Genomic DNA, 12,309 nt, shown 5'->3' on the forward strand with positions numbered 1-12,309 from the left:
CATTTATTTATTTATTTATTTATTTAGGTCTTTTTTGAGATAGAGTCTCCCTGTAGTCCCAGCTGGCCTGGAACTTACTATGTAGACCAGGCTGGCCTTGAACTCACAGAGTTCCTCTGCCTCTGCCTCCCAAGTGCTGGGATTAGAGGTGGACATTACCACAGTTCTATCCTTTTGATACATTGCTAGGCTCTTAGCAGGTAGAAAAGGCTTAAACTAAACCAGTGGACAAGAAACAAGCAAATGTGGGCCAGGTGTGGTTGTGCACACCTTTAATCTCAGCACTTGGAAGGTAAAACAAGTGGTTTTCTGTGCATTTGAGGCCAGCTTGGTCTACATAGAAAGTTCCAGCCAAGACTACATAATGAGACCTTGTCTCAAAAACAAAAAATAAGGGCTGCAGAGATGACTCAGCAGTTTCGAACACTGGCTGTTCTTGCAGAAGAACTGGGTTCAAATCCCAGCGCTCACATGATAGCTAACAACTATCCATAATTCCAGTTCCAGGGGATCTGGCCTCTTCTGTCCTCTGCTGGCATTGCACGATATGGGTGCACTTACCTACATGCAGGCAATACACACATATATACATAAAATAGAAATAAAATATTTTTTAATATTTTCATTTATTATTTTTATTTTATGTGTATGAGTGTATTGTCTGCATGTATGTGAGCTCACCTGTGTTGTGCAATGCTGTGGAGGTCAGAAGAGGTCTTCAGATTTCCCTGGAACTAGAGTTAAGGATGGTTGATTCATAGCCGCCATGTGGGTGCTGGGAATCAAACCCAGGTTCTATGCAAGAGCAGTCAGTGCTCTTAACCACTGAGCCATCTCTCCAGCCCCTAAATAAAATATTTTTTAAAAAACAAAACACAAACACATACACACACACAAACACACAAAACCCACCACCAACAACAGGGTGCTGGAGAGATGGCTCAGCAGTTAAGAGCACTGACAGAGGACCTGAGGTCAGTTCCCAGCATGCACATGGCACTAAAAACTGTCCATAACTCCAGTTCCAGGGGATCTGGTCTGTGGGCACTGCATGGATGGGTGCACGTATATATGTATATATATGCAAGCAAAACACTCATACACATAAAATATCTTTTAAATAAATAACCTGTGGGGCTGGAGAGATGACTCAGTGGTTAAGAGCACTGACTGCTCTTGCAGAGAACCCAGGTTCGATTCCCAGCGCCCATATGACAGCTACAAACTGTCCTTAACTCCAGTTTCAGGGCAATCCGAAGCCCTCTTCTGACTTCCACGGCATTGCACAACGGGTGCGCTCACATACATGCAGGCAATACATTCATACACACAAAATAAAAATAATAAATAAAACATTAAAAAAAAAGAATCTGTACTCTTACAGAGGGCCTGAGCTTGGTAACAAGCACCCACATCAGGCAGCTCACAACCGCCTATAGCTCCAGCTCCAGGGGATCTAACATCCTCTTCTGAATTCTCTAGATGCCTGCACTCCTGCACTCATGTGCACATACTCACACATACACAGAAACATACACATAAAATAATAAGGAGCTTCACAGATGGCTCAGCAGTTAAGAGCACTAGCTGTTCTTGTAGAGGACCTGGGTTCAATTCCCAGCACCCATATGGTAGCTAACAATCATCCATAACTCCAGTTACAGGGGATCCAATTTTCTCCATGGGCATTACATGCATGTGGTGCACTTAAATACATGTAGTGAAGACACACACATAAAATAATACTAAATAAATAAAAAAAATTTTTTTGGCCTTTTTTGAGACAAGGTTTCCCCTTAGCCGCAGCTGGCCTGGATTCACTAATGGAAACCAGGCTGGCCTGGAACTCACAGAAATCTGCCTGCCTCTGCCTCCCAAGTGGGGATTAAATGTGTGCACCACCACGCCTGGCTCAGTAAATAAAATTTTAAAATGGTAAAATACTAAAAAAAGAAACAAGAAAATGCTAAAGCTAGTTTGTAATAGGGAGAGGAACTCCAGATTCCCCATCAAGTATGGCATCGAAGTTGAAATGCCAACACTAAGCTGGAATTTTTTTCTTGAGATAGGGTTTCAATATATAGCCCAAGATTGCCTTGAACTCAAGATACTCCTGCCTGAGCTTCCCTTGTGCTGGGATTATAGGATTCATCACCATACTCAGCTCCAGATGGAACTTTTCCCTCATGCCATACTAGGGATTGAACCCAGGGCCTCACATATGCTAGGCAAGTGCTCTACTTCTGGGCTGTATCCCTAAGCACTCAAGATGGAATTCCTGAAGGGTATAAAATGGTCCTGGTTTGGTAAAACTTGACGGGTAACCGCAAAATGCAAGTGCAGACAGATGTAGTAGTGAAGGCTTATAATCTCATTACTTAGGAGGCAGAAGCAAGAGTATCCGAGGTTCAAGACTGCCCCCTTGCTACTTAGCAAGTTCGAGGCCAGCCTGAACTACTGGAGACTCTTTCAAAGAACAAAAAGCAGCTGGGCATGGTGGTGCATAGTGTAATCCCAGCATTTGGGAGGTAGAAGCAGGACTATCAGGAGCTCAAGATCATCTTCAGCTGCATAGTGAGTTTGAGGCCAGACTCAATGAGACCTTCTTATTTATTTTTTTTGTCCTTTTGAGTCAGGGTCTCCCTGCAGCCTCGGGTGGCCTGGAACTCACTGTGTAGACCAGGCTGGCCTTGAACTCACAGAGATCTGCCTGCTTCTGCCTCCCGAGTGCTGGGGCTACAGGCCACACGCCCAGCAGAAACTTTTCTTAAAAAACAAAACAAGCTGGGTGTGGTGGTGCACGCCTTTAATTCCAGCACTCGGAGGCAAAGGCAGGAGGATCTCTGTGAGTTCAAGGCCAGCCTGGTCTGCATAGTGAGTTCCAGGACAGCTGGGACTAAAAGGAGACCCTGTCTCAAAAAAAGACACAAAACAAAACAAAACAAACAAACAAAAAAAACAAAACAAAATGCATGTGCACACTCTTCAGGAAGAAAGTAATTTCAACTTGGGTGCTTAGGACTCTGGTGGTTTGAAAAATAAATGTCCCCAAAAGACTCATGTGTTTGAACACTTGGTTTCCAGTTGGTGGCACTGTTTGGGAAGATTATAGAACCTTTAGGAGGTGGAGCCTTGCTGGAGAAAGTATGTCAATAGGGGGTGGTTTTGAAGGTTTATAGCTTTGCCTAACTTCTTGTTCTCTCTCTCTGCCTCCTATGTGTGAATGAAATGTGATCACCTAGCTTCCTGCTCCTCCCACAATGGTTTCCCTGACTGTTGCTGTGCCTTTCCCACCATGATGGAGGCTACCCTCTGGAACTGAAAGCCAAAATAAACCCTTTCTTCCCTAAGTTGCTTTTGTCAGAGTATTTTATCACAGCAACAGAAAAGTAATTAATACAGATTCCTAGAACTTAAGTTCAATCAAACATGAGCTTGTGATTTAAAATATACATACATGTATGCACAAACACACATGCACACCACAAGTCTCATTATGAGAGAGCTTTAGAAAAATAGGAAAGAGTACTGAGTGTGGAAGCACACATCTGTAATCCAGCACTTGGGTGGTGGATGCAGGGGATTAGGAGGTCAAGGTTATCCTTGGCTACATAACAAGTTTGAGGCATCCTGGGATACATGAGACCCTATCTCAAACAAACAAACAGACATCATCACCCACAAAGCCTGCCTCTGAGCACAGAGGGATGCATAACACATAGGGCTTCTGTGTCCTGCCTCCAGACTGGGCCTTGGCAAAGTGAAGACTGCTCCAGCTCAGTCTGCTTAGAGAAGAGAATCACAGGCTCTACCTGTGGCTGAAACTATGTCTAGTTCCACCTTGGAAACAAGTAGTCCTCTATTTCCTGCCATTGTACAGGGTGGCTCCTTGAAGAGGTCCTCCTCTACAGGTAGTGGCCTCAGCAGATCCCTTTCCTTGTCTTGGCATGGGTTATGAACATACATGGTTAGCCCTTACCAGCCATGTCCAGGCCTGGTCATGATCTATGTGATCCTCCTGCCCTTCCAAAGTCTATCCTTGTCCAAGTCTGGAGCTGACAGATGATGCCTCTGGGTCTCCCTGGGCTGGTACCATTCCATCCTTCCACCCTCCACTATCTAATAGGGATTAAGATTCTGGGTGCCCTAGTAATGAAGGCCTTGGGCCCCCACCCTCAAAGATATGAACCTCTGAAGTTACCTTCTGTAATGTCTTGACTTTGGCATTATAGTAGGAGATGGAATCAGGACCCTCAGGCAGTACTGTCTGTTGCAGCTGGCTGAACCTGTCCTGGTCATCTTCTCCCTGGGGAAGGCCCAACACAGCACAATCCCTCAGCCTGGCACTGCCAGGATCCACCCTGCCAGGGTCTGTGCTAGGCATCTTGACAGTCCCTTGCTGAGTTCACAAACCTACCCAGAGAATCTGTAGGCCCCATGTCTGTCAGAATCTTCACAGATGCCCCATAAGAGCCACTTGGGTGACCGGGCATGGTGGCACATGCCATTAATCCCAGCACTCGGGAGGCAGAGGCAGGCAGATCTCTGTGAGTTCGAGGCCAGCATGGTCTACACAGCAAGTTCCAGGCCAGCTGGGGCTACAGGGAGATCTTGTCTCAAAAAGACCAAAAAACAAAAAAAAGCCACTTGGGCTCTGCAGAAAGGTGGCAACAAGAATTGTGGTATTCCTTTGTCTCTGTCCTTTGTTTCTGTAGAAACTTGGACTACACCCACCTCCCTGTCTGGGAGCTAGGAGTACTGGACCTTAGCCGATGGAAGAGGCTGAATCACCCATATTACTGCCACTGCTCCATGCTCAACTGTCACCACACTCCTACCCTGTGCTGCTTACCAGAGACACAATCCTGTTGACAGGCACCATGCCTGGCCGGATGCTGCTGCTGAGTTTCAGTGCTACCTGCATGTCCTCAGGGATGACAAAGGATTCATTGTACCAAATGTCAAATTCTGTAAGAGGCAGGGAGACAGCACCATGAAGTGTGATGGAGCCTCTGGGAAATCAGATAAAGGCTGTGCAGGTCTGCTTCAGGCTTACCTCCATTCACTTCCTGTTCCAGCATCTCACCCTTTTCTCACCCTCACAGTCCTGAAACCACATACCTGATGCCCCTGACTGAATCCCACCTCTGCAGTGAGCAGGTCAGAGGGCACTTCCAGAAATGAGCCTGGGGCCCCGCCCTGAGCCTCGACCTCACGGGGCTAGCCAACCTCCCCAATGGGGATACCCATGAGCAGGCGGTGGCGACACTGATCCACCAGGCGCTGGCAGTACTGGATCTCAGCCCTGAGGTCACGCAGTTCCTGGTACTCATTTCGGTACTGCTTCTTAAGGTCTTTGAGCTTCAGGATCAGCAGAAATTCCTCCTCATCGATGATCATCAGTCCTTTATTCTCGTACTCACCTGCAGGATGATGGAAGAGCTTAGGAAATGGGAAGGTAGTCATTTGGGAAGGGGAGGGATGGCATTGCAGAAAAAAGGCACAGTGTGGGCAAATCCTGAGTGGCAGGAGACAGGAGGCAGGGCTGAAAGTGTAAGGAGTGGGCAAAGTACAAGAAGGCCAGGCAACACAGTATGCATATAAGTAGAGATGCCTCAGGTCAATGGGATATTTTAGGACAGACAGGAGAGGTGAGGATAGAGATGGTCCATGTACCATGTTAATTTTGATCTTGCCATCAGATAAAGATATTTACCCTTTTATGTAATTTTTTTCTTTTGAGACAGGGTCACCTCATCCCAGGCTGGCTACCATGAACCTGCTATGTAGCTGAGAATGTTGTGCACCCAGTTCTATGTGGTGCTATGAATTGAACCTAGGCCTTTGTGTTGTGCATATTAGGAAAGCACTTTACCAAATGAGCAATACCTTCAGTCTCTCAAATGTTTATTTTTCTTGTAAGTTATACATATGAACTACCATCATTGGCTAGTACCACAAGGCATATGAGCAAAACTCCTTATTAAACTAATAGCAGTAGATATAAATCCACATTTCAATTATCTCCTGCTTGTTTCAATATCTGTCCACTACCTTCCTGTTAGAGATAATAAAAACTCTGTATCACATTGAGTGGATTTCCTTCACTCTGGATTCAGGGGGAGGGGTCAGTTGTACTCTTAGCCACAAACTGTCAGTTTGGTGAGAGTTGCTGGGTTAAGAGAAAATAATATGATCTACAAAACTATTCACCTAGCTATCTGCCCATAGTACCTGAAAACTTAACGAGTCACATCAAATTGTACCTCCCCAAGTATGGGGACAATGCTTTGTCCCCACTGTTTGAGATGTGTGGCTCAAGTGCAGTCCCCAGTTGCTAGAGAAAAGCCTTAAGACTTCTACTCATGTTTGTAAGGGGCTAGCAGGAAGAGTAAGACATGTAAATGTCCCTGTACCACTCATGGAGAGGCAAGGGCCACAACTCTGAGATCGGGATTTGGGGTGAGAGTTGAGTGGGTCCCTCACCTTTACTGCAGTAACCTGTTGTGAGCTGTGTGTCATGGGGTATCTCTAATGTGGCTATTTGGCAAGCAAAGAGCCTTTACAATCTTCACAGTGCTCCTTTGAAATGAGGAATGGCTATGGACATCTTTGTACTATCCAGGGAGTCTGTCTCCCAGGAATAAAAATGGAAACTGAATTGAAAGATGATTTTCATTTTCTTTTACAAAACACTAATGTTCCAGCTATGTCCAACTAAAAATTTCTAAAAATATTTTATTATTTTAATTTTATGTGTATGAGTGTATTGCCTGCATGTATGTGAGTGCACCTGTGTTGTGCAATGCTGCGGAGGTCAGAAGAGGTCTTCAGATTCCCCTGGAACTAGAGTAAAGGACGGCTGATTCATAGCCGCCATGTGGGTGCTGGGAATCAAAACCGGGTTCTATGCAAGAGCAGTCAGTGCTCTTAACCACTGAGCCATCTCTCCAGCCCCTCAACTAAAATTTTTTGATAATATAAAATTAAATAAATATGGCTGGGCACACGCCTTTAATCTCAGCACTTGGGAGAAGCAGGTGGATCTCTATGAGTTCAAAGCCAGCCTGGTCTGCATAGCGAGTTCCAGATCAGCTGCTGCTACAGGGACACCCTGTCCCAAAAAGATCCGCCCCCCCAAATTAAATAAATATGTGTTTGCTTTTTTTTTTTTTAAGGACTCTGTAGCCAAACTGGGTATGGTGGCACACACTTTAGCCCAGTGCTCAGGAGGCAGAGGCAGGCAGATCTCTGTGAGATTAAAGCCAGCCTGGGCTACATAGCAAGTGTCAGGTCAGCTGGAGCTACAGGGAGACCCTGTCTCAAAAAAAAAAAAAACCACCAAAACCCCGCCCCCCAAAAAACAAAAACTCTGTAGCTACGCTGACCTGGAATTCACTATGGAATTATAGGCTTAAGTCACCACATTGGCAAATTATAAAGTATTTTAAAAATATCCCTTTTGGGGGGCTGGAGAGATGGCTCGGTGGTTAAGAACAAGGATTGTTCTTGCAGAAGACCTGGGTTCAAATATGTCCATAACTCCAGTTCCAGGGGATCCGAGAGCCTCTTCTGTCCTTCGTGGGCACTGCACGACATGGGTGCGCTTACTTACATGCAGGCATAACACTCAAACACATAAAACAAAAATAAAATATTTTAAAAATATCCCTTTTTAAATATTTTTATTGATTCTTTAGGAATTTCACACAATGTATAAATATTCCCTATTCCATAGGTAGGCATGATGGTACATGCATGTAATCATAGCTGAGGCAGACAGGACTTCAAGGACATTCTTGGCTACATATTGACTTCAAGGTCAGTCCAGGTTACATGAGACCCTATCACAAAAAAATTTCCATATTTCTTCCTCATCTCATGTCCATTTTCAAGCCGGGTATGGTGGCACACACCTATAGTCCCAGCACTCAGGAGGCAAAGGCAGGCAGATCTCTGTGAGTTCAAGGCCAGCCTGGTTTACAAAGCAAGACCCTTTCCCAAAAAAAAAAAAAAAAAAAAAAAATGTCCATTTTCACTAGGCTTGGTGGTATAGGCCTATAATCCTAGTTACTTGGGAGGTTAAGGCAGGAGAATCAAAAGTTCAGCTGGGCAACTATCTGGGCAACTGAATAAGACCCTGTTGCAACATACACACATGAATGCAGGCATATTAAATAAAATTTAAAGTCCATTTTCAGGTATATTTAAGTGTAAATGCACTGGGCGTGGTGATGCTTGACTTTAATCCAAGCACTCAGGAGGCAGAGGCAGATGGATCTCTGTAAGTTCAAGGCCAGCCTGGTCTACATAGTGAGTTCCAGGTCAGTTTGGACTACAGAGAAACCCTGTCTCAAAAAGACCAAAAAAAAAAAGAAGAGTAAATGATATGTCACAGTGCATACATACACGGGGGGTGGGGGTTGCTGCTCTTCTGCTTTGTTTTTCTGAGAGAGGGTTTCCTTGTAGTTCCAACTGGCCTAGAACTTGCTATGTAGACCGGGCTGGCCTTGATCCCACAGAGATTCACTGCCTCTGCTCCTGAGTGCTAGAATTAAAAGCATGTGGCACCACACCTAGCTCCATACATACATTTGAAATATACAAATATATCAAGAGCTGTATTTTCTTTTCCTTTTTCTTTTCTTTTTTCAAAACTATTTTTATTTTATGTGTATGAGTGTATTGCCTGCATGTATGTGAGTGCACCTGTGTCATGCAATGCCTCGGAGGTGAGAAGAGAGCTTCGGATTCCCCTGGAACTGGAGTTAAAGATGGTACTTAGCCACCATGTGGGTGCTGGGAATCGAACCCAGGTCCTCTGCAAGAGCAGTCAGCTCTCTTACTGCTGAGCCATCTGTCCAGCCCCTTCTCTCTCTCTCTCTCTCTCTCGGTCTTTTTGAGACAGGGTCTCTCTCTGTAGTCCCAACTGGCCTGAAATTTGATATTTAGACCAGGTTGCCCTTGAACTCATAGAGATCCCTGTCCCTCTGTTTCCAGAGTGTTGGGACTAAAGGTGTACACCACCATGCCCAGCTCAGGGGCTGTATTTTCAAATAACACATGAGCACAGTGAAAAAGAAGTGCTTGCTGGTTCTGAGACCTTCACTATGTCCTCCCTAAGGGATCTGGGTAGGGACATGTCTGGAGCTGCTGCCTCTGGCTTTCTCTAGCTTCCGAGGCCCTTGCAGAGCTTTGCCCTCTGGAATGGCATGTCATAGTTGGTCTGTAGGGTATAAGCCAAAGGCACAGTAATTTGGAAGTAAAGTTACCTCTGAGAGTGAAATGACCCAACTTTGGAGCTGCAAGAAAATGAGAAGTGACATCTAGTAGTCACTCCTGAAAGCTGGCCTGGAACAGGGCTGTGATTTAGCAAGGAAAGGCCTGTGATGTGCCCTGGCTATGCTAGGGAAGAATAACAATGTGGACTCTGAACTCCATTTATTTATTTAGGTTTGTTTTTGAAAAATTTTTATAAGTGTTTTGCCTGCCATATATGTAAATGCACAATGTGCATGCAATGCTTTTGGAAGTCAGAAAAGGGGGTTGGATTCCCCTAGAACTGGAGTTAGATGGTGGTTAGCTGCCACATGGTTGCTGTAAACAAAACCCGGCTGCCCTGCAAGATCAACCAGTGCTCTTAACTGCTGAGCCATCTCTCCAGCTCTCCCTTTATTTTTTATAAATCTATTTTACTATTTTAAAGACTGAGGTAAATGTTTAAATTTTCTAGGCATGATGGAACATGCCTTTAATCCCAGCACTTGGGAGACAGAGGTAAGAGGATCTCTGTGAGATAGAGGCCAAGGCCAGCCTGGTCACCATAGTGAGTTCCAGGCCAGCTGGGGCTACAGGGAGACCTGTCTCAAAAAGACAAAAAGTCGATTGATTATATGTGTGTTGCTGTTGTTTGTGAAGATGTTACAGTGCAAGTGAGGAGGTCAGAGGATAATTCTCAGGAGTCAGTTCTCTCCCACCATGTGGGTTCCAGGGATTGAACTCACATTGTCATTCTTAGTGGCAAATGTACAAGTGCCCTTACCCAATGAGCCATCTTATTGACCATTTTTTTGAGACAAGGTCTCACTATGCAGTACTGGCTGACTTGGAACTTACAAAATAGATCAGGATGGAGGTGAAATTGTGCCGATCCTCCTGCCTTTGCCTCCTATGTGTTGAACTGGATTACAGGTGTGCATCTCCACACCTAGTTGAAACCCCTTCTCAGAGTCAGGGTAATTACTCATTAAAATGCAGGCTTGGCCTTGAATCTCTTAGAACCACTAGACTCTACGTTTGACTAGTTGTCCCAATTGAGTCCTCTGCACACTCAAACTTGACTATTCCTGGCCCACAGTACAGATGTAGGCTGTGTGTAACGCTAGGACAAAGTCATAGTTCAGGGCAACCATGTTAGCATCGTCCCCATGCAGGATTCCTGCTCTTCTTACTAGGGAAAACATACTACTTGTTCTAGGAGACAAGCCTGCCAGGCTAGCACAGGTGTCAGGACTTTGGTATTGGTAATGGTCTTATTAACATCAGGTCCTTTGACCCTCTGGCATCCTCATTTTCATTTCTCAAGGTCCACACCAGTACCCCCACCCCAATCTGAACACCATGAGCAAAAGGAGACCACATCAGGGAACAGTGACCTTGTAGAGGCCACCAACAGCCCATCTCCTGAAAACAGTTCTGCAGTTCTGTAAGAAATAAAAAATAAGATGGGCATGGTGGTACACGTCTTTAATCCCAGCATTCAGGAGGCAGGCAGATCTCTGAGTTCCAGGCCAGCTTGGTCTACATAGTGAGTTCCAGGCCAGCTGGGGCTACAGGAAAGACCCTGTCTCAAAAAGACCAAAAAACAAAAGAAATAAAAAAATAATGGTCCATTTTCCACAAGTGCCTTGGGTCAGCTTAGGTTCAGTTACATATGAATAAGAAAACACGGGGCCACTGTCACTGTTAACACCTGCTAGTCTAGCTACTCTCACCCAAATTAAAAATTTAGAGTAAAAAATTATTTAAAAAAATGTTTTTTGGTCTTTTTGACAGTGTCTTCCTGTAGCCTCAGCTGACCTGAAACTTGCTATGTAAACCAGATTGGCCTCAATCTCGCAGAGATTAAAGGCGTGTGGGCCACCACACCCAGCTAGAGTATAAATTTATTAATAGCCAAGTATGTCTAATGACCTGCAGACATGACAAGCTCCTGAAATGCTTTAAAATAAACACAATGTAAGATGTAGAGATAAACTCTAGAATGCTATTTGTTGAGGAATAGACAAACATTAAGTGGCAGATCATGTGTAAGACTGTACTCCTTCAGAGCTGTAAAAACTGCTCCTTGTACTCTTGTACCACATCACCATTTTTTTTTATCAGTGGCATCTGCCTTTGCAAAGTCATAAAATAAGCTGCTTTGCTTTCAGTACTCTGCATCTCCAATGCTCATCATTAGTAGTGGGGATCTTCATCCCTCACAGGACCAAGGGTCTCCACGGACAGCAGTACGTAGCAGAAGGAGGACTCAGAGTTAGCTCTGAAAAAATACAGCAAGCAATGACCGAGGCAGAGGCTGGCTGAGAGGAGGGGTTGTCTAGAGCCAAGGAGATGGCCTAGGAGTAAAGGTCACATCCTAGAGCCCTCTAATGGAGGTCTATCTTGGTCCTTTAGTGCCCAAGGCAGCTAGCTACACTTGGAACAGGATGATTCTGAGTCCCCACAGCCCCCTTCACATTTACCTTGTCTCTCCCGTAGTGACTTCTGGAAATTTAGGGCATCCTTGGTCACATCAATCTCCCGCTTGATGGCATTGATGCGCTGGGTGGTCTCACTGGCCCTTTTCCTCCGTTCATTCAAGATGGATTTGTTCTCTTTGAAGATACGGTTGATCTCACTACCTCTTTCATTCTTAAACTCCTCAAAAGCCACAGGCTTGGAGGGTGGGGTGCTGGGTCCAGGGACAGAGGGAGAAGTCAGAGTTGAGAGAAATGGGGTGGCTGCTTTGGAGGCACAAGGTACTTCATCTTTCCTCTCTGCAACTTCTGTGGGCAGGAGGCAGGATTCCTAAGTACTACCTCTGCCAGATGGAAGCCTATGTGTAGGCATCATTCCCTCACTTTTGTTCTACTCAGCACATAGGACCCAGGCCCCACTGTACAAGCTGAGGAAACCTAAGATAAGGGGTTGGAAAGAAAATCACTCATCACCCAATTGTCAACTACACCTTGTTGAATCCCTTTGAATTAAAATTTTTTTTTTAATTTTTATGTGTATAAGTGTTTTGCCTGCATGTATGTGAGTGCA

The 12,309-nt window shown here is 45.0% G+C and overlaps 1 protein-coding gene across 11 annotated transcripts in view; it reads right to left on the minus strand.

The window, feature by feature from the left end:
- Window positions 1-12,309, minus strand: part of Kif9 (kinesin family member 9) — a 99,226-nt gene that overhangs the window by 21,426 nt on the left and 65,491 nt on the right. For all 11 annotated transcript variants that reach the window (XM_029562228.1, XM_029562255.1, XM_029562247.1 and 8 more), the window contains 4 exons: window positions 11,745-11,953; window positions 5,247-5,423; window positions 4,853-4,968; window positions 4,202-4,306 (listed from right to left, as the gene is read on the minus strand). In XM_029562228.1, the coding sequence (XP_029418088.1) occupies window positions 4,202-4,306; window positions 4,853-4,968; window positions 5,247-5,423; window positions 11,745-11,953 (607 nt within the window). The remainder of the gene's footprint in view (window positions 1-4,201; window positions 4,307-4,852; window positions 4,969-5,246; window positions 5,424-11,744; window positions 11,954-12,309) is intronic.

The sequence above is a fragment of the Nannospalax galili genome, unplaced genomic scaffold, assembly GCF_000622305.1.
Source record: "Nannospalax galili isolate Female #2095 unplaced genomic scaffold, S.galili_v1.0 scaffold1050, whole genome shotgun sequence".
NCBI lineage: Eukaryota > Metazoa > Chordata > Mammalia > Rodentia > Spalacidae > Nannospalax > Nannospalax galili.